General features: G+C 44.2%; 1 protein-coding gene across 1 annotated transcript in view; it reads right to left on the bottom strand.

Moving 5' to 3' along the window:
• The window catches only part of LOC121280520 (fatty acyl-CoA hydrolase precursor, medium chain-like), a 60,584-nt gene that overhangs the window by 1,204 nt on the left and 36,732 nt on the right, over positions 1–22,648 (bottom strand). The window contains exons 10-12 of the mRNA XM_041192602.1: positions 19,080–19,224; positions 3,214–3,363; positions 992–1,064 (exon numbers count right to left, since the gene is read on the bottom strand). Of these exons, the coding sequence (XP_041048536.1) occupies positions 992–1,064; positions 3,214–3,363; positions 19,080–19,224 (368 nt within the window). The remainder of the gene's footprint in view (positions 1–991; positions 1,065–3,213; positions 3,364–19,079; positions 19,225–22,648) is intronic.

Raw genomic sequence — 22,648 nt, 5'->3', positions numbered from 1 at the left:
CAGAAGGCTGTGGAGGCCAGGTCATTGAGTGTATTTAAGACTGAGATAGATAGGTTCTTGATTGGTAAGGGGATCAAAGGTTACAGGGAGAAGGCGGGAGAATGGGTTGAAAAATTTATCAGCCATGATTGAATGGCGGAGCAGACTCGGTGGGCCAAATGGCCTAATTTCTGCTCCTATGTCTTATGGTCTTATGGTTGGTGGATAGGGAGGGAGAGGGAAAGGAGGGGGTGGGGGGAGGAGAAAGAAGCAGAGAGTGGGGAAGAGGTTAAAAGAAAAATCTCTCAGGGTGTTCCTGCCTGGGTCTTGATCATTATTGAAAAGTGGGTGTCAGGTGTCCACCTCCCCCACTCAACCCCCTCCCCCCCTCAACCCCCTCCCCCACTTTGCACAGAAACAGGTCATTCAGCCCAACTAGTCCATGCTGTGGTTTGCACTTCACATAAACTTCCTCCCACCCTATCAGCATATCCTCCACTCCCTTCTGCCTCGTGTGTGTGTTATCTAGCTTCCCTTAGAAGTATCTTCATTATTCACCTCAACCAGTCCCTCTGGTAGTGAGTCCCGCATTCTCACCACTCTCTGGTGAAAGACGTTGCTCCCAAATTCCCTGCTGGATTTATTGGTGACTACCTTATGTTAATTTTGCTGACGGTGGTGCAGGTTAAATAATTGTTTACAAAAGAAACATATCGTGAATGCTGGAAATCTGAAATAAAAACTGAAAATGCTGGAAATACTCAGCAGCATCTGTGGAACGAAAACAGAGGTCAAGATGACCTTTCATCAGAACTGACTTGTTTTTATTAACTAATTGTTTAATTCACTGTGCTATGTACTCCACAAATGGAAGCACCTCCTCCAAATCCATTCTACTGAGCTCCTTCAGAATTTCAAAGACTCCTATCAGGTCACCCCTCAGCCTTCTCTTTCCTAGAGAAAAGAGACCAAACCTGTTCAGCCGTTCCCAGGATACAGACACCTCACTTACCCGTTCTTAGCGAAATTAGCCCAGTAAGCCATTACTGTTCTGCTCAGAACCACCTCCTCTTCGGTGAAGTTCCCTACAGAAAACACATCGAAAAGAGAGAATCATTAGGAGGATATAAACATGCTGGATTCTTCCAGCTCTGATGGTAAGGCATCAAGCAAAAGGATTAATTCTACTTCCCTCTCTACAGATGCTGCTTGACCTGTTCAGTATTTCCAAGCATGTTCTCTTTCCAAGCATTTTGCTTTCCGTATACATGAGTAGAGAGAGAGAGAAGGGTTAATATTTACAGCCTGTCGAGCAGTACAGCAGGGGATTTTGCTCTGTCTGCTGAAAGGCTGAAGTAGGCCCTCATCAAAGGCAGATAACACCTGCTTGTTTAGCATAGGAAACAGGACGAGGCCAATCAGCCCTTTGAACCTGTTCTGTCTTTCAACGAGATCTCAGCTGATCTGTATCTTAACTCCATCCGCCCACCTTCATATCCTTTTACAACAATTTCAGATTTAAACTGACTAATTGAGCTATCATCTACTGCTTTTAGTGGGAGAGAGTTCCACATTTATACCACCCTTTGTGTGTTTTCTAACGTCTCTCCTGAATGATCTGACTCTGATTTTAAGGTGATGTTCCCTTGCCCTAGATCCCCCCCCCACAAATGGAGAAAGTTTCTCTCCATCTACCCCATCAATTCATCTCAAAATCCAGTCGATCAAGTTATATAACGAAAAATCACTTTTGGTAGTTCACAAACAACAAGTTCCAAAGATGTTCTGTACTCAAAAGGATTACACTGAATTGTTTTACTGCAGTGGTGCATGCCAGCTAGGCTGGAAACATTCTGGTGAACCTGTGCTGTATTCTTTCCATGGCCAATATAACTTTTCTAAGGTGCAGTTCCTGAAACAGGATAAAGTTACACCTGATGTGCTCTAAACAGGCTTTGTTCAGCTGTTGCAAAGCTTCCTCCCTGTGTATTCATGCCCTCAGGTTAAGTACTAACATTCCATTCTGATTGCCTTTCTGTGGCTGAATGAAACACGCCCCAGACAGAATCTTACATTATCATTTGGAAGCTTCTCGAGACTTAGATGAAATCCCACCTGCTGACCCTGGAACACAGAAGCAGGAGGAGGCCACTCAGCCCCTTGAACTTGCTCCACCCTTTAACTAGATCATGGCTGATGATCTACCTCATCTCCATCTTCCTGCACTATCCCCGTATCCTTGATGTCACTGGTATCGAGAAACTTATTGATTTCTGCTTTGAACATACTCGGTGACTGAGCCCTCTGGGGTAGAGAATTCCAATGATTCACCACTCCTCTGACAGAAGAATTTTTTTTCTTATGCATTCACGGGATGTGGGCTTCGCTGGCTGGGCCAGTGTTTATTGCTTATCCTTAATTGCCCCTTGAGAAGGTGGTGGTGAGCTGCCTTCTTGAACCGCTGCAGTCCATGTGGTGTAGGTACACCCACAGTGCTGTTAGGGAGCGAGTGCCAGGATTTTGACCCAGCGACAGTGAAGGAACAGTGATATATTTCCAAGTCAGGATGGTGAGTGACTTGGAGGGGAACTTCCAGGTGGTGGTGTTCCCATCTATCTGCTGCCCTTGTCCTTCTAGATGGTAGTGGGCTTGGGTGCTGTGTAAGGAGCCTTGGTGAATTCCTGCAGTTCATCTTGTAGATGGCACACACACTGCTGCTAGTGTGCGTCAGTGGTGGAGGGAGTGAATGTTTGTGGATGGGGTGCCAATTAAGTGGGCTATTTTGTCCTGGATGGTGTCGAGCTTCTGGAGTGTTCTGGGAGCTGCTCTCATCCAGGCAAGTGGGGAGTATTCCATCACACTGCTGACTTGTGCCTTGTAGATGGTGGACAGGCTTTGGGGAGTCAGGAGGTGAGTTACTTGTCACAGGATTCCTAGCCTCTGACCTGCTCTTGTAGCCACAGTGTTTATATGGCTAGTCCAGTTCAGCTTCTGGTCAATGGTAATCCCCAGGATGTTGATAGTGGGGGATTCAGTGATGTTGCACCTGCAGTATTTTGCTTTTCTATTAGTATATCTTTGACGAAGGTTTTTTCAGGGCATTATTGCACCACAGATACTTGATAAACTATAGCTCCCAATGTTGGTGAGATAGGAGACCACACTTAGCCTGTCAAAGAGTACATGAACATGTGGGGAAAATAAACCAAGTAAACCTCAAGAGCATCTCCTCACCTAATAATTGAAAACCATCCTCCAGAAAGGGACTGCCAAAAACAAATCCTATCTCATCGCCATGGTCAGACTTTACAAACTCCGGCCGGCTGCTTCCATGTACACTTGGTCTGTGCTGAAACTCATACAGGAAGACAGGGTTTCCAGCATCTGAGAAGAGCAAACAGAAAGATTAATCCTTCAAATTCTGCGGAGACTAAAGAAACCAGGATTGTTACCCTAAGAGCAGAGATTTAACATTGGTGTTCAAAGTCATGAAGAGTTTTGTCATTCCTTCACAGGATGTGGGCTTCGCTGGCTGGGCCAGCATTTATTGCCCATCCCTAGTTGCTCTTGAGAAGGTGGCAGTGAGCTGCCGCACTCCATGTGGTGTAGGTACACCCACAGTGCTGTTAGGGAGTGAATTCAAGGATTTTGACCCAACGACAGTGAAAGAACGTTGATATATTTCCATGTCAGGATGGTGAGTGGCTTGGAGGGGAACTTTCAGGCAGTGGTGTTCCCATCTTTCTGCTGCCCTTGTCCTTCTAGATGGTAGTGACCATGGGTTTGGAAGGTGCTGTCTAAGGAGCCTTGATGAAGACCATAAGACGTAGGAGCAGAAGCAGGCCATTCGGCCCATCGAGTCTGCTCAGCCATTCAATGAGATCATGGCTGATCTGATAATCCTCAACTCAACTTTCCTGCTTTTTTTTCCATAACCCTTGATCCCCTTACTGATTAAAAACCTGTCTATCTCAGCCTTGAATATACTTAATGACCCAGCCTCTACAGCCCTCTGTGGTAAAGAATTCCACAGATTGGCTATCCTCCGAGAGAAGAAATTCCTTCTTATCTCTGTCTTAAATGGGCGACCCCTTATTCTGAGATTATGCCCTCTGGTCCTAGGCTCTCCCACAAGGAGAAACAACCTCTCAGCATCTACCCTGTCAAGCCCCCTATGAATCTTATATGTTTCAATAAGGTCGCCTCTCATTCTTCTAAACGCCAATGAGTACAGGCCCAACCTACTCAACCTCTCCTCATAAGAAAATCCCTCCATACCCGGAATCAACCTAGTGAACCTTCTCTGGACTGCCTCCAATGTCAGTATACCTTTCTTTGGGTAAGGGACCAAAACTGTTCACAGTATTTTAGCTGTGGTCTAACAAGTGCCTTGTGTAGTCTAAGCAAGACTTCCCTATTTTTATACTCCATTCCCTTTGAAATAAAGGCTGACATTCCATTTGCCTTCACTATTACCTGCTGAACTTGTATGTTAGCTTTTTGGGATTCATGCACAAGGACTCCCAAATCCCTCTGTGCTGCAGCTTTCTGCAGTCTTTCTCCATTTAAATAATATTCAGCTCCTCTATTCTTTCAATCAAAGTGCAGGACCTCACATTTTCCCACATTATATTCCATCTGCCACTTTTTGCCCATTCATTTAACTTGTCTATATCCCTTTGTAAACTCCTAGCATCATCTACACCACTTGCCTTCTCACTATTTTTCTGTCATCCGCAAACTTGGTGATAGTACATTCACTTCCTTCATCTAAGTCATTAATGTATATTGTAAACAATTGAGGCCCCAACACTGATCCCTGTGGCACTCCACTAGTTACAGGTTGCCATCCTTAAAACGCCCTTTTTTATCCCAACTCTCTGTCTTCTATTAGTTCTCCAATCCTCTATCCATGCTAATATACTTCCCCCAACACCATGGGCTTTTATCTTATTAAGTATCCTTACATGTGGTATCTTATCGAACGACTTTTGGAAATCCAAATATATTACATCTACTGGTTCCCCTTTATCTATCCTGCTGGTTACCTCCTCAAAGAATTCTAATAAATTTGTCAGGGATGATTTCCCCTTTATGAAGCCATGTTGACTCTGCTTGATTAGATCATGTAATTCTAAATGCTCTGCTGTTACATCCTTTATAATAAACTTTAACACTTTCCCAGATGTTAAGCTAACTGGCTTATAGTTACCTGTTTTTTGTGTCTCTCCCTTTTTGAATAAGAGTGTTACATTGGCAGCTCTCCAATCCTCTGGGACTTTAAAAGGATTCTTGGAAGATTACTACCAGTGCATCCACTACCTCTGTAGCTACTTCCTTTAATATCCTAGGATGCAACCCATCAGGTCCAGGGGACTTATTGGCCTTTAGCCCCATTAGTTTCTCTCGTACTTTTTCTCTGGTAATAGTTACTGTATTTATTTCCTCCTCTTCTTTTTCCCCTTAATTATTTAGTATTGGAATACTATTAGTGTATTCTACTGTGAAGACTGAAGCAAAGTATTTATTCAACTCAATTTCTTGGTTCCCCATTATTATTTCCCCAGCCTCATTCTCTAAGGGGCCTATGTTCACTTTGGCCTCTCTCTTCCTTTTTATATATTTAAAGAAGCTCTTACTGCCCGTTTTTATATTACTTGGTAGCTTACCGTCAAAGTTTATTTTCTCCCTCTTTATTATTTTTTGGTCATCTTTTGTTGGTCTTTAAAACTTTCCCAATCCTCTGGCTTACCACTAATTTTTGCCACATTGTATGTGTTTTCTTTTAATTTGATACTATCCTTAACTTCCTCGGTTAACCATGGTTGGTTTACTCCCTTCCTTGAATCCTCCTTCCTCACAGGGATATATCTTTGCTGTGAGTCATTAACTACTTTCTTAAACGCATGCCATTGTTCATCAATCGTATTTTTCTGCTAAAATCCTATCCCAGTCCACTCCAGCCAACTCTGCCCTCATTCCTTTGTAATTACCCTTATTTAAGTTTAGCACAGTTGTTTCCAACCTAAATTTCTCACTCTCAATCTGAATGCTCAATTCTATCATATTATGGTCACTGTTTCCTAGGGGATCTTTTACTCTTAGATCATTAATTAAACCTGCCTCATTACACATTACCAGATCCAAAATAACCTGATCCCTGGTTGGATTCACAACATATTATTCTAGGAAACTGTCCCAAACACTCTATGAATTCTTGCTCATGGCTACCTCTGCCAATTTGATTTTCCCAATCTACATGAAGATTAAAGTCACCCATGATTAATGTACTGCCTTTTTTACGTGTCCTTATTATCTCTTGTTTTATTCTTTGTCCTATAGAATAGCTACTGTTCAGGGCCCATAGACTGCTCCCAATAGCATCTTCTTCTCCTTGTTATTTCTTACATCCACCCATATGGATTCTGTATCTTCCGATCCAAGATCCTTTCTTGCTATTGTACTTATTCCATCTCTTACTAACAAAGCTACCCCACATCTTTTCTTTCCTGTCTGTCCTTTTGAAAAATCACATACCTCTGAATATTTAGTTCCCAGCTGTGATCTCCTTGTAGCCACATCTCTGTAATGGCTATAAGATCATACCCTTCAACATCTATTTGTGCCATTAATTCATTTATTTTGTTCCGAATACTATGTGCATTTAAGTAAAGAGCCATTACTTCTGCCTTTTTATCATGTTTTTCCCCCTTTGACCATATTTGCTGCTTTTTTTTTAATGTTTGTGCACTCTGTCCCTTCCTGTCACACTAGCTGCCCTGCAAGGCTGCCTAGTCCTTTTGCTTTGTAGGGCTATGTTTCCCCTCTCCAGAATCCTCCCCCACCTCTATTTTGTTTAAAGCCCTCTCTACAGCCCTAGTTATTCGATTCGCCAGGACACTGGTCCCAGCTTGGTTCAAGTGAAGCTGTCCCACCAGAACAGCTCCCTTCTACCCCAGTGCCCCATGAACTGAAACCCATTCCTCCCACACCAATCTTTGAGCAACACATTTAACTCCAAGTCTTTATTTACCCTATGCCACTTTGCCTGTGGCTCAGGTAGTAATCCTGAGATTGTTACCTTGGAGGTTCTGCTTTTTAGTTTAGCATCTAACTGCTCAAATTCTTTCAGCAGAACCTCCTTTCTAGTCCTATCAATGTCGTTGGTACCAACGTGGACGATGACAACTGGATCCCTCCCCTCCTACTCCAAGTTCCTCTCCAGCCCTGAGGAGATGTCCTTAACCCTGGCACTGGGCAGGCAACACAGCCTTTGGGACTCCCACTCACGGCTGCAGCGAACAGTATCTACCCCCTTAATTGTACTATCCCCTGCTATTACCACATTCTTATTTCTTCCCTCCACTTGAATGACTCCGTGTACCACCTGCAGTCACACACCCCTGTCCCTGATCACAGACTAAACTGGAATTACCTAATCTGAGAGGTGTGACTGTCTCCTGCAGCAAAGGGTCCAGGTAGCTTTCCCCCTCCCTGATGTGGCACAATGTCTGCAGCTCGGACTCCTGCTTCTCAGCTCGGATCCAAAGTTCCTCGAGCTGCAAACGTCTGGTACAGATGTGTTCGCTCTGGTTCATCTTGGTGTCCAGCAGCTCCCACATGCAGCAGCAGCAACACATCACCTCTCCTCCCATCTTTATATTTTATTCAAATTAGTAATTAATAACTCTAGTATCCCCGCTCTTTACACTTATTGTAATTATTTTTTTATACACACAGTATTGATCTTATACTGAACAAGCTATCGATAAGAAAAAGAGAAAAAAAGATTAGAGATCTAAATACAAACTAAAGACTATACTCACCAATCAGCTGCTCTCTGCACTCTTCTCCCTCTCGCGCTCTTTAATGGTCTCTCACTCTCCTCTCCTCTCACTCTCTCACTGTTAAAGGTCACTCTCTCTCTCTGTTAAAGGTCACTCTCCTCTTACTCTCTCTCTGTTAAAGGCCATACTCCTCTCATTCTCTTGCTGTAAATGGCCCTGCTGCTTTTCACAAGCACTCTCTCTATAAATGAATTCCTACATTGCATCTTGTAGATGGTACACACTGCTGCTACTGTGTGTTGCTGGTAGAGAGAGTGAATGTTTGTGGATGTTGTGCCAATCAAGTGGACTGCTTTGTCCTGGATGGTGTCGAGTTTCTTGAGTGTTGTTGGAGCTGCACTCATCCAGGCAAGTGGGGAGTATTCCATCACACACCTGACTTGTGCCTTGTAGATGGTGGACAGACTTTGGGGAGACAGGAGGTGAGTTACTCGCTACAGGATTCCCAGCCTCTGACCTGCTCTTGTAGCCCCAGTATTTATACGGCTAGTCGAGTTCAGTTTCTGGTCAATGGTAACCCCCAGGACAAAAACAGAATTACCTGGAAAAACTCAGCAGGTCTGGCAGCATCGGCGGAGAAGAAAAGAGTTGACGTTTCGAGTCCTCATGACCCTTTTATCTCTGGTAACCCCCAGGATGTTGATAATGGAGGGTTCAGTGATGGCAATGCCATTGAATGTCAAGGGGAGATGGTTAGATTCTCTCTTGTTGGAGATGGTCATTGCCTGGCATTTGTGTGGCATGAATGTTACTTGCCACTTGTCAGCCCAAGTCTGGACATTGTCCAGGTCTTGCTGCATTTGGACATGGACTGCTTCAGTATTTGAGGAGTTGATAATGATGCTGAACAATCATCAGCAAATATCCCCACTACCAAACCACTCTTGCTGATGGACATTGAAGTCCCCCATCCAGAGTACAATCTGCACCCTTGCCATCTCAGTTCTTCCTCCAAGTGGTGTTCAACATAAAGGAGTACTGATTCATCAACTGAAGGGGGGGCGGTATGTGGTAATCAGCAGGAGGTTTCCTTGCCCATGTTTGACCTGATGCCATGAGACTTCACTGTGAACTCCCAGGGCAACTCCCTCCCCATTGTATACCACTGTGCCACCACCTCTGCTGGGTCTGTCCTGCTGATGGGACAGGACACACCCAGGGATGGTGATGGTGGTGTGTAAGAAATTGGGGTCTTTAATAAGCTGGTATTTTCTGTATAGTACAGAACTTTTACGAGATTATTACATTGATTCTCTCTCTGGAAAGGCAATTTCTTAACACTCCAACATCTCAATAGTCTCTGGAAACATTGAAGTCACTTGGTTGAGTTTGCCATGTTGATATTCCTAAATTGGTAAGATGGCACATGTGTACCCTTATCTATGCAAGCGTTTAGAAAGGGCCGGGAAGTGACCCTCAAACACACTGAGCAGGGAGACAAGCAGGGGGGAGGAGGTAACCACACTGACACTTTGGGTACCTGTTCTGTATCCATTGGTCAAAGCGGTTTGAATAGATGATTGATGATTGGATAAGCCACCCGCCCCCAGAAAATGCGTTTATTAACCAGAGCTCAGGGACAGGGGCCGGGGAGATGGCAGTGCTCGTCAGGCCGTTACCTTCTTCAGATGAGAGATGGAGCAAAAGAGGAGGAGGACCAAGGGAAGAATTTCCATAACACTTCGACCAGAGAGCAAGCTCCTGAGATCAACATACTCTGCGCCAACCCGTCCGTTCAACCTCTGGGATCGGTAAAACCACTTTCAACTGTTATGGGTCATACACTTTTTCTGTCCAATTAATTAATATATCATATCCAAATTGTTGCTTCTTAATAAACTATCTTAAAATTACTTCCGAATAGTTGATTGCCTATCTTAGGTATCTGTGGCCCTGAATTTAAAAATCTTACAGATTGGTGTCAGAAGTGAGATCCATGGCAGTCGAGGCATCATTGGCTTGGAATTTGAGAAGCAACCGTGTGATATTTGTGTTTAATGTTTATGATTTCTTGTAGGACATTTTAGTTAAAAAGAATTGTTCTATAAAACCTGCCAGTAGGGTGTGCTATGTCCCAGATGTATTGCCCTCTGGTGGAGAATAAGGAATAAAGGGAGCTTCTGTTTTTCATACAGGTAGTTGGAGTTCAGAAGCAGATAACTGTGTGTGCATTCCTAATTGTTAAGAAGTGACAAAACACTTCAAACAGTCTTACACTGTAGTTAAATATGTGGAGTAGTTATTAAGTGAAGCAAGTAGTCACAACGCCATTGGCATATGCTAGAATGCTGAGGAAAATGTACAAGGAGTTGAGGGTACTGGTAGATCAATTGCAAAAGGGAAGCGATGGCCGGCAGGAGAGCACAGATTGTCCTGAACAATCATATTCGCTGGGAACAGGAGGCACACAATACAAATATACGAAATAGAAGCAGAAGTAGGCCATTCGTCCCCTTGAGCCCACTCTGCCACTCAATAGGATCATGGATGATCCGTTTGTGTTTCCATTTCCACATTCCCATCTACCCCTGATAACCTTTGATTCCCTTGCCTAAAAAGAATCTGTCCACCTCCGCCTTAAAAATATTCCGTGGCCCCGCCTCCACCGCCTTCTGAGGCAGAAAGTTTTATACTCGCACAACCCTCAGAGAGAAATTTTCTCCTTATCTCTGTCCTATAAGGGTGACCCCTAATATTAAATCAATGCCCCTGTTAGGAAATATAGATAGTTTAAATAAGTTATATTGGCATTTGTAGCTGTTCGGAATGACTTTTAGCTTTAAAGTTTAAGTTTTGTATTTCTGCGTCTCTGTGTTAAGAAAGGTAAAATTAAGTTTTAGTTTAACTTTAACTCAAAAATCCAGGGCAGTGGAAGAGGGAGCAGTCCAAAGGAGGACAGGAACCTGGGGAAAGGTCCGGTTAAGTGAAGTTAAAAGTGAGGGGAAAAGAGAAAGGTTCTAAGCTTCAGATTTAAAGAGACAAAAGCTGCAGAAAGCAGATTTAAAGCGAGAACAACTTTCAAGAGGCAAGAAAGTCCAAAGAGACAACTGAATGTCTGTATCTCTTTGCTATGGGCATGTGAAACAGTGGTGTATTGTTGACAGCTGAATCAGAGAGACAGAGTGTGTGTGGAAGAAAGCTTGAATGCATGTGGTGACCCAGGAAAGAGGAACATCAGAAGGAGAGTTTGAAACCCTGGAAGTGAACCCTTGTGGAAGGCGTCCAATGAGAGAAAACATCAGTTTGGGAGAAGATTCTAAGGCGAGGTCTTGGAGAGTGGAGTTTGGAAACCCTCGTATGAAAGATGGTGTGAAAAGCATCTGGAGGGAGTTGAGGAGAGATCCATAGCATCTGGTTAACATGGCATCTGTTGTCACTTGGTTTCAGAGCATGGTGTGTCCGACCACAGGGTGCCTATTGGTTTACATGGATGGTGTACTTACTGTGATAATGAGAGTATAAGATAGCTTTTGTAATTTGTGTAATCCTTACAAATCTGTATACGTCTGTAAAGGTATAGTTGTGGGTGAAGGAGTATTGTAATATAGTTTCTCTTTTCTTGTTTAATACATGTTTTATGCTTTTGTTGAAAGTTCATTAGCTGACTCCGGTGACCCTGTTCAGTAGCCTCTCTTCACGTATCTAAACAAACAAATAAAAGTGAGGATCCGACAAGCTGGGTTCCACTCTGGGGTCAGGCTTGTCCAGGAGTAACCTCAGCTTGGATCCTAACAGCCCCCTAGTTCTGGAATCACCCACAAGAGGAAACATCCTTTCCACATCCACCCTGTCAAGACTACATACTTCAATCAAGTCACCCCTCACTCTTCTGAACTCCAGTGGAAACAAGCCCTGTCTGTCCAACCTTTCCTCACAAGACAACCCACTCATTCCAGGTATCAATCTAGTAAACCTCCTCTGTACCACCCCCAACACATTTACATCCTTCCTTAAATAAGGAGACCAAAACTGCACACAGTAATTGAGATGCAGTCTCACTAATGCCCTGTGTGCATTAAGCTAAGAAAAAACTGCTGCTGGACCAAACACAGAAACAAAATATTGATTTACAATCAGAAAATACCAGATGTGGGGTGGAAGTGGGGTGGGCTTTGAGAAAGTTAATTCAGCCATAAAATGTCACCCTCCCATGAAGCCAACCAGTCCGTGTTTTTAGCTAAACTCAAACGACCCCAGACACAGATCAGTCAAAAGTGAGCAGTTGTAGCTGCTGCCTCCAAAACCAGGACAGGTGACCCTGAGCTTTGCTGGAATAATACAGATGAAAGCACTTCTGCCTCGGCTCCACCTCTCCTACGTGATAAGGGAATGCTGTATGTGGGGCTACCCAAACCAGGGCATGGACAGAAGCAGATGGGAATGGTGAAGAACCAACCACCATGGCAAGAGAAGAGGTCGCAACCTCGCACCTTTCCCCCAGTGAGATTAGGGCACTATTGGTCCTACTTAGCATCAAAGGGGTCCCCACCAAAGACTTGAGTGTATTCGCAGAGAGGTCTGACTTCTCCATCAGCATCATCCATGATCCTTACCCTGACCCTATGAAGGAGTACCGTTAGCCAGTTGAGAGTATACCTTACATTCGAGTCAAGTCACTGTTAAAGCAAGGTGTTCTTTGTAAACATCAAAGATTCAAAAAATGAGCAAGAAGCTGAAAAAATTTAAAATGCAGTGAGTTTCTGTGCTGAATTTAACAAAGCAATATAGTCTGTTTTCAAAATATAAAGATAAGCCTGGAACCTTGAAGAAGTTTGGCAGGAATCCAATTTGAACTTTTCAAAACATATCAGGGGGAGGTGATGACATAGTGGCATTGTTGCTGGACTAGTAATCTAAAAACCCAGGGTAATGCCCCAGGAACCTGGGTTCAAGTCCTGCCACGGCAGATGGTGGAATTTGAATTCAATAATAAAAAAATCTGGAATTAACAGTCTAATGATGACCAATGAATCCATTGCTGATTGTTGTAAAAAGCCATCCGGCTCACTAATGTCCTTTAGAGAAGGAAACCTGGCCTACATGTGACAGCAGCAATGTGGTTGACTCTTAAATGCCCCCTGAACAAGGCCAATTAGGGATGGGCAATAAATGCTGGCACCCGCAATCCCATGAATTAAAAAAAAGTTAACGTCATAAATTTAAATTTGTCTTAAAGAAGGAAAAGGATAAGAGATATCGGGTGAGAAACATCTTACAAAAATACTAAAAGGTTTTGAAACAGTTGGGATTTAATCTACAATTTGGGCAAAGCTGAAGAAAAGCTAACAAAAGAACTTAATAAAGCCAGTGTGAAGTGTCTCTTCTTGATCAGGGAAGTTTTTTAAAATAAATTACGTAATGTAATGATTGTGCGCCAAGTTTCCTCTCCACCCCCACCCCAAACACGCATCGGACAACTTTCTGCTGACAGCTGCTTTTAAAAAAAATTCGTCACGCAACCTTTGGATCACTAAATGCATATTGGGAATTGATAGATTTTAATTTTCTAAATTTACCATTGTGATTGAACAACATTAACCCACTGGGCTCTTGGCCAGAGCCACAATGGATTGTTTGTGGGTTTTTTTTTAAAAAACAGGTGATGATGGTTCCCAGTTCCAAGTGAACCCAGCAGTTTTGAGGATTAAAGTACAACCGTAAAGAGAGACGATTGAAGAAGGACACTGGTGCAGAAGTGATTTCTAACTTGTGAAGTCAGTGACATGCGAGAGTGCATGATGCAGATGCATGTAAGAACAGGCCCCAGGCCTGCTCAGCTACTTGACAAACAGCTTGACATGAAATGGTTTATATGGCCTGAAGAGTCAGAAAACATTTTTAAATGATCAGGGCGCTGACGCACACTCCATAAAGAAACTGACTTGAAGACAGTTAAGATGGTGATCGTCAAAGGGAGTTAAATTAAAGGAAAAGGGATTTTGAATTGGGACAAATGAAGGCTGGGTAGAAATAATACTGAATAAGAATTATTCACATGATGGATACAGGTGAAGGGAGAGCTGGAGAATCTTTCAAGTCCATGCATAGTCTGTTGCTTTAGTTATACGTACTTATATGAAATTAGCAGCATTCCAGCTAAAAAATAAGGATATTTCCCTCTCACACGGGGAGCTGTTAGATATGCAAGTGGGGAGTGCCAAGCCAAGAAATCCTAGTAGCTTTAGTATGTTATCTACAAAATGTAGGCAAGGAATTAGGGAAACAGCTTGTACTTTAGAAATAACTATGTTAGCTCAAAAATTAGTTGTGAGAAGTTAGTAAGGATATTTCCTTCTCAAAGAGGTGGGGGGGGGGGGAACTGTAAGAAATTGGGGTCTTTAATAACCTGGTATTTTCTAGCTTTCTGGTTCAGGCTGTCATGGGACATTACCTGTAAGGTATGGTTCCATGAATATGACTCTGTCAGGCTCTTGCTCGACTTGTCCATCAGACAGCTCTCCCAATTTTGGCACAAGCCCCCAGATGTTAGTATCAGCTTGAACTGACAAGTGGCAAGTAACATTTACGCCACACAAGTGCCAGGCAATGACCATCTCCAACAAGAGAGAATCTAACCATTGCCTCTTGACATTCAATAGATTTACCATCACTGAGTTCCCCACTATCAACATCCTGGGGGTTACCATTGACCAGAAACTGAACTAGACCAGCAATTTAAATACTGTGGCTACAAGACCAGGTCAGAGACTTGGAATTCTCTCACCTCACCTCCTGACTGCCCAAAGTCCATCCATCATCTACAAGACACAGGTCAGGAGCGTGATTGAATACTCTTCACTTGCCTGGATGAGTGCAGCTCCAACAACACTCAAGAAGCTTGACACCATCCAGGACAAAGCAGCCCGCTTGATTGGCACCACTTTCACAAACATTCACTCCCTCCACCACCGACGCACAGTAGCAGCAGTGTGTACCATCTACAAGATGCACTGCAGAACTCACCAAGGCTCTTTAGGCAGCACATTCCAAACCTACGACCACTACCATCTAGAAGGAAAAGGGCAGCTGATAGATGGGAACACCACTACCTGAAAGTTCCCCTCCAAGCCACTCACCATCCTGACTTGGAAATATATGACCATTCCTTCATTGTCGCTGGGTCAAAACCCTGGAACTCACTCCCTAACAGCACTGTGGGTGTACCAACACCACATGGACTGCAGTGGTTCAAGAAGGCAGCTCACCACCACCTTCTCAAGGGGTGTTAGGGATGGGCAATTAATGCTGGTCCAGCCAGTGAAGCCCACATCTCGCAAATGAATAAAAAGGACTCTGCAGGGCTGACAGGGCTTGTCATTGTCATTTCCGGTGCCAAGGTCGATGCGGGATGGGGTCCGACTGGTTTCATCCCTTTCAGATTTTGTAGCGGTTTGATACAGCTGAGTGGTTTTGTTGGGGCTATTTCAGAGTCAGCCACATTGCTGTGGGCCTTGAATCACATCTGGATCAGGCAACATAAGGGCAGCACAATTCCTTCCCTTAAGGACACTTCATAAGTAAATCAGGGGAAGAAGGTGGTTTAAGTTGCAGCAAGGTCAGTAACCAGAGGACGCAGATATAAAGTAATGGGCAAAAGAACCAGAGGGAAAAAGCAATTTACACAATGACTTGTTCTGATCTAGAAGGCGCTGCCTGAAAGGGCGGTGGAAGCAGATTCAGTAGGAACTTTCAAATAAGAATTGGATAAATACTTGAAATGAGAAATTTTAAGGAACTTGGGGAAAGAGCAGGACAAGGAGCAAGGGAGTATTGATAGCTCTTTCAAAGAGCTGGCCTGGGTATTTTGGACTGAAAGCCTTTTTGCTGTGCTGTATGATTCTATATACCAGCTCAAACTTGGGCCAAGTGATCATTCCTCACATGTGTGTGCGCGTGTGTGTGTGTGTGCGCATGCGCGTGCTTGTGTGTGCGCACGTGTGTATGTGTGCGCGCATGCATGATGCATGCGTGTATCTGTGTGTGCGTGTATCTGTGTGTGTATGTGTGCGTGTTTGTGTGTGTATGTGTGCGTGTGTATGTGTGTGCGTGCATGTGTGCGTGTACCTGTGTGTGTGCGTGCACATGTGTGCGCACGCGCATGTGACAGGGAGAATCTGCAGGAAAGGCCATTAGAGCCTAGTCCCATCCTCTTCTCACATTTCCACATGTGTAATCTCTAGCAAGAATCCTTGGACAGTGATCAAAAGCAGGAACCCTGACTGATTCTCACTCTTTTTATCCTAGGGGGTCACTAGACAGTGATCAAGAGCAGGAATCCTGGCTGATTCCCTTTCTCTCTAACTCAGGGGTCACTGGACAGTGATCAGGGGCAGGAACCCTGGCTGATTTCCCCCCTCTCTCTCTAATCCAGGGATCACTGGACAGTGTTGAGAAGATTCTAGTCTTCAACATCCAATACAGCTTCTGATTGAGCATTGCAGTTTGGCTTAACCAGCTGGGACAGGTCTCAATGAGCTGCAGAGAGGCTGTCCCAACTCAGAATGCGTTTCTTCTGGGTTTGATAAGAGACTCAGCGGTGGATGCAACAGGATATTGTCCCGTACTAACTCATCCTCTTTGATGGAGGGACATTTATGGTTGGCTGAAGGACAATGCTGGGAAGGCACAGATCACCTACCTGGATGAGTGCAACTCCAACATTATATCAATGACTTGATGAACAGCCCAAATGTATGGTAGCTCAATTTGCCGATGAAACCAAGGTGGATAGGACAGCAAGTTGTAAGAGGAGGTAAAGGGGGACATTGATAGGTCAAGTGAGTGGCCAAGTTTGGCAGGCAGAGTGTAATGTGGGAAAATATGAACTGGTCCACTTTGGCAGGAAGAACTGAAAAGTGGCAAATTATTTAAATGGGGAGAGATTGCAGAACTCGGTGGTACAGAGGGACCTGGGTTAAAAAGTTAATTTGCAGGTGCAGCAAGTGATTAGGAAGGGAAATGTTGTTTATTGCAAGGGGAATGGAATATAGAAATAATGAAGCTTTACTGCAGTTGTACAGGACATTGGTGAGGCCATATTCAGAGAAATGTGTACAGTTTTTATCTTCTCGGTTGATAAAGTATATTACTGTGTTAGAAGCTGTTCACTTGATTCAATCTGGGGACGAGGGGCTGATCCTATGGGGAAAGGTTGGGCAGTCACTCTCACCTCACCTCAAGAGTTCAGCTCTTTTGTCCATGTTTGAACCAAGGCTGTAATGAGGTCAGGAGCTGAGTGGCCCTGGCGGAACCCAAACTCAGTGAGCAGGTTATTGGTGAGTAAGTGCCGCTTGATAGCACTGTTGATGACCCCTTCCATCACTTTGCTGATGATCAAGAGTAAACTGATGGGGCGGTAATTGGTCGCGTTGGATTTGTCCTGCTTTTTGTGTACAGGACATACCTGGGCAATTTTCCATATTGCCAGGTAGATGCCAGTGTTGTAGCTGTACTGGAACAGCTTGGCTAGGAGCACAAGTCTTCAGTGCTATTGCTGGAATATCATCAGGGTCCATGGCCTTTGCAGTAACCAGTGCCTTCAGCCGTTTCTTGATATCAAGTGGAGTGAATTGAATTGGCTGAAGACAGGCATCTGTGATGCTGGGGTCCTCTGGGGGAGGCTGAGGTGGACCATCCACTTGGCACTTCTGGCTGAAGATTGTTGCAACTGCTTCAGCCTTATCTTTTGCACTGATGTGCTGGGCTCCTCCATCATTGAGGATGGGGAAATTTGTGGAGTTTCCTCCTCCAGTTTAATTGTCCACCACCATTCACGACTGGATATGGCAGGAGTGCAGAGCTTAGATCTGATCCATTGGTTATGCTTAGAGTTGCTCCATTGGAGCAATGTCCAATGGAGTTGCTTAGCTCTGCCTATTGCTTGCTGCTTATGCTGTTTGGCATGCAAGTAGTCCTGTGTTGTAGCTTCACCAGGTTGACACCTATGTCTGCTTCTGTTCCTGGCATGCCCTCCTGCACTCTTCATTGAACTAGGGTAGATCGTCTGGCTTGCTGGTAATGGTACAGTGGGGGATATGTTGGGCCATGAGGTTACAGATTGTGGTTGTATACAATTCTGCTGCTGCTGATGGCCCACAGCACCTCATGGATGCTCAGTTTTGAGTTGCTAGATCTGTTTGAAATCTACCCCATTTAGCACGGTGGTAGTGCCACACAACACGATGGAGGGTATCCTCAATGTGAGGATGCGACTTTGTCTCCTCAAGGACTGTGCGGTGGTCACTCCTACCAATACTGTTGTGGACAGATGCACCTGTGACAGATATAGTGTCTGTAAGGTATGATTCCACGAGGATGACTATGTCAGGCTGTTGTTTGACTAGTCTGTGAGACAGCTCTCCCAACTTTGGCACTAGCCCCCAGATGTTAGTAAGGAGGACTTTGCAGGGTCGACCGGGCTGAGTTTGCCTTTGTTGTTTACAGTGTCTTAGATCGATGCCGGGTGGTCCATCGGCCTTCATTCCTTTTATACTTTGTGGCCATTTGATACAACTCAGAGGCTTGCTAGGCCATTTCAGAGGACATTTAAGAGTCAACCATATTATTAGGTCACTGAATTTATTCAAGGCTGAGTTAGATTTTTGATCGACAATAGATTTAAGGGTTATGGGGGGAAAGTAGAGTTTGAGACCACGATCCGGTCAGCCATGATTTTGTTGAATGGCAGAGCAGGTTTGAAGGGTCAAATGGCCTAGTCCTCCTCCTAAGTCCTATGTTCCTAAGAAGCTCAACACCATCCAGAAGAAAGCAGCCACTTGATTGGCGTCCATCCACCACCAGTGCAATGTGGTAGCAGTGTAGCATATACAGGAAGCACTGCAGCCAATGATCAAGGCTCTTTCAACACCACCTTCCAAACCCACAACCTTTACCACCCAGGACAAGGGCAGCAGATGCATGGGAACATCAACATCTGAAATTTCCCCTTTGAGCCACTCACTATCCTGACTTGGAAATATATCGCCGTTCCTTTACTGTCACTGAGTCAAAATCCTGGAACTCCCTCCCTAACAGCAATGTGGGTGTACCTACACCACATGGACTGCAGCGGTTCAAGAAGGCAGCTCACCAACAACTTCTCGAGGATAATTGGGGATGGGCAATAAATGCTGGCCTAGCCAGCGATGCCCACATTTTGTGAATGAATAAAATGTTGAGAGGAAGTGTTTTGCAAATGGAAAATGGGGAAAGGGGAGGGATGAGGAAGAGGGAACTTTTCCTTGTATTTTGTACCTCTGTGAATTCTGGCAACTTGGACAGTGGGCAGTAGGAACAACAGATCGCTGATCAGCTCAAGGTGCAAATCTCGGATTTTTGCCTTGTCCTGTGTGTCTCCCATATATTCATCCACGGCCAGCAGCAGGTTACCTTCATTAAGCTACACAGGAAGAAATGAACAAATGGAGGCAGAGTTAGAGAATGCATGGTGCGACAGGTGGGATTATATCCAGTAAGCATTACTCAAATGAGCTTTGGAACTCAGGATTCACAAACAGGGAAAGGCAGGTGCAGAAACTCCCTGCCCTCTTTAATAGACCCCCACTCCACCTCCACAACCTCTCACCACACCATTCAATCCCTCCTCTCTGCAGTAAATCACACAGCTGCTTCTTGACCCACTCACGCCATCTGCTTCAATGTCCTTCCCTGGTAAACAACGGCCGGTTTTATCTGTGTATGAAGCCTGCTCTTCTTCCAGCTGTCCAGTTTTTAACTTCAGTCCCAGAGATCTGAAGCTTTACATCATAATCCTTGGATCATGCTTTTCAAATTAAGTCCTCACACAGTCGTCTTTTTTCCAAGCAAATGAGACTGTTTTGTAAATCTGTTACTCTAAGCAATGGTAACTCAACGTTCAGTATGCCTGCTGCTATAGAGAGAACACAACATTTATTGAAGTTGGATTTTGTGATGACTAATGAACCCCACCAATGACACAAAGTTCAACACAGATAAGGGAACCCACCTGATGCAACACATTCATCTCTCTGCGCAAATTTTCAACCTCCATCGCCCATCATCCCAACAACTGCCCAGAGAGTTCCAGCCTCCAGTCTCTGTCTGGGAATATGAAGCCTCATGAAGCAGAAAACAGCTTCCCAGTTCTGATGAAGGGAAACGTTAACCCCCTCTCTCCACACATGCCATAGGTCCATAGAAAAGTTACGGTGCAGAAAGAGGCCATTCAGCCCATCATGTTTGTGCCAGCCAGAAAAAGATGAAAAAGAAACTAGCCGCTCATTTTAATCCCACTTTCCAGCACCTGGTCCATAGCTTTGCAGGTTAGAGCCTTTCAGGTGCAGATCCAGGTACCTTTTCAACGAGTTGAGGGTTTCAGTCTCAACCGCTGATTTAGGCAGTGACAGATGTCCACTACCCTCTGGGTGAAAAGGATTTTCCTCATGTCCCCTCTAATCCTTCCACCAATCACCTTAAATCTATGCCCCTGGTAACTGACCCCTCAGCTAGGGGAAACAACGTCTTTCCTCTCTACCCTATCTAGGCCCCTCATAATTTTGTACACCTCAATTAGGTCACCCATCAGCCTCCTCTGTTCTAAGGAATTTAATCTTTCCTCAAAGCTGCAATTTTCAAGCCCTGGCAACATTCTTGTAAATCTCCTCTATACTGTCTCCAGAGCAATGATGTCCTTCCTGTGATGTGGTGTCCAGAACTGTACACAAAGTTCCAGCTGTGGCCTAACCAGCATTTTATACAGTTCCAGCATTATATCCCTGCTTTTGTATTCAATATCTTATCCAATAAAGGAAAGCATTCCACATGTCCATGCCACCTTCATGGACCTGTGGACATGCACTCCAAGGTCACTCACTTCCTCAACCTCTCTCAATATCCTCCCATTTATTGCGTATTCCCTTACCTTGTTTGCCCCCCCCCAAATGCATTACCTCACACTTTTCTGGATTGAATTCCATTTGCCACTTTTCCACCCACTCAACCATTCCATTGATATCATTCTGGAGACAACAGCTATTCTATCACTATCAACTATTTTTGTTTCATCTGCAAATTTCCCAATCATACCTCCCACATTTATGTCTAAGTCATTAATATATACAACAAACAGCAAGGGCCCCAACACTGAGCCCTGTTGAACACCACTGGAAACCGGTTTCCATTTACAAAATCATCCATCGACCATTACCCTTTGTTTCCTGCCACTGAGCCAATTTTGGATCCAACTCACCACCTTTCCCTGTATCCCCTGGGATCTCACTTTTCTGATCAGTCTGCCATGTGGGACCTTGTCAAATGCCTTACTGAAATCCATCCACTGCACTACCTTCATCAATCTTCCTTGTTACTTCCTCAAAAAATTCTATCAAGTTATTAAGACATGATCTTCCCCTAACAAAACCATGCTGACTATCCCTGATTAACCTATGCCTTTCTCAGTGACAATTTATCTTGTGCCTCAGAATTGATTCCAATAATTTGCCCACTACTGAAGTCAAACTGACCAGTCTATAATTTTCTGGCTGATCTCTTGCATCCTTTTTAAATAATGGCACAACGTTTGCAGACCTCCAATCCTCTGGGAGCTTGCCTGTGTGTACTAAGGATTGGAAAACGAACCTCAGAGCGTCTGTTATTTCCTCCCTGGCTCCCTTTGACAGCCTGGGATACAATCCTTCCGGCCCTGGTAACTTAGCCACCTTCAAGGATATCAATCCCTCCAGTACATCCTCTCACTATGCCTATTGTATCTAATGCTTCACACTCCTCATTAACTAGAATGTCTGCATCATCCCTCTCCTTAGTGATGGTGGAAACAAAATACTTATTAAGAACCCTACCCTGTGTATGCACGGGTTACCATGTACATCTCTGGCAGGCCCTACCATTTCCTTAGTTATTCTCTTGCTCTTAATGTACCGGCAAAACATCTTTGGGTTTTCTTTGATTTTACTAACCAATATTTTCTCGTTTCCTCTCTTTGTTTTCCTAATTTCCATTTTTACCTCACCCCTGTGCTTTCTATAGTCCCCTTGGCTTTCTACAATATTAAGCTTTTTGTGAGTGTCTTAAGCTTTTTTTTTCTGCTTTACCTTGGCCTGTATGTTTCTGGATAACTGGGGGTTCCAGATTTGACAGTCCCGCCTTTTTTCTTTATGGGGACATGTCTACACTGTGGCTGCGGAATCTCGCTTTTGAATGCCTCCCAATAATTTGACACTGTTTTCCCTTCCAAGTAGCTGTATCCAGGCCACTCTTACCAGCTCACCCCTCAGCTTTGTAAAATTTGTCTTCCCCCAATCTAGAGCTTTTACTCCTGTTCTATCTTTGTCCATTTCCATAATGACACTAAATCTAACTGTATTATGGTCATTATCTCCAAACGTTCCCCCACTGCTCCTTCATCCACTTGCCCAGCTTCATTTCCTAAGACTAAATTTAGAATTGCTCCCCCTCTCATTGGGCTTGTTACGTGCTGGCTGAAAAAGTTCTCTTCAATGCAGTTCAAGAATTTTGTTTCCTCTGTGACCTTTACACTAGTCGTATCCCAATTGATATTAGGGTAGCTGAAGTCCCCAACGATTACTGCCCTATTGTTCTGCACTCAGACATTTGTCTATATATTTGCTCATCTAACTTCCTTCCAATATTTGGGGGTCTATAGAACGCTCCTAGCAATGTGGTTGCCCCTTTTTTATTTCTGAGCTCAACCCATATGGCCTCATTTGACGCTTCATTTAGTATATCATCCCTCCTCACAGCACAGTGCATTGATTCTTTAACCAATAATGCTACACCCCCACCTTTTTTAGGTGCCTGCTCTG

This window comes from Carcharodon carcharias, chromosome 7 (genome assembly GCF_017639515.1).
Source record: "Carcharodon carcharias isolate sCarCar2 chromosome 7, sCarCar2.pri, whole genome shotgun sequence".
NCBI lineage: Eukaryota > Metazoa > Chordata > Chondrichthyes > Lamniformes > Lamnidae > Carcharodon > Carcharodon carcharias.
Note: the sequence above shows the minus strand (reverse complement) of the source record. Positions and strands in the feature narration are given on the sequence as shown.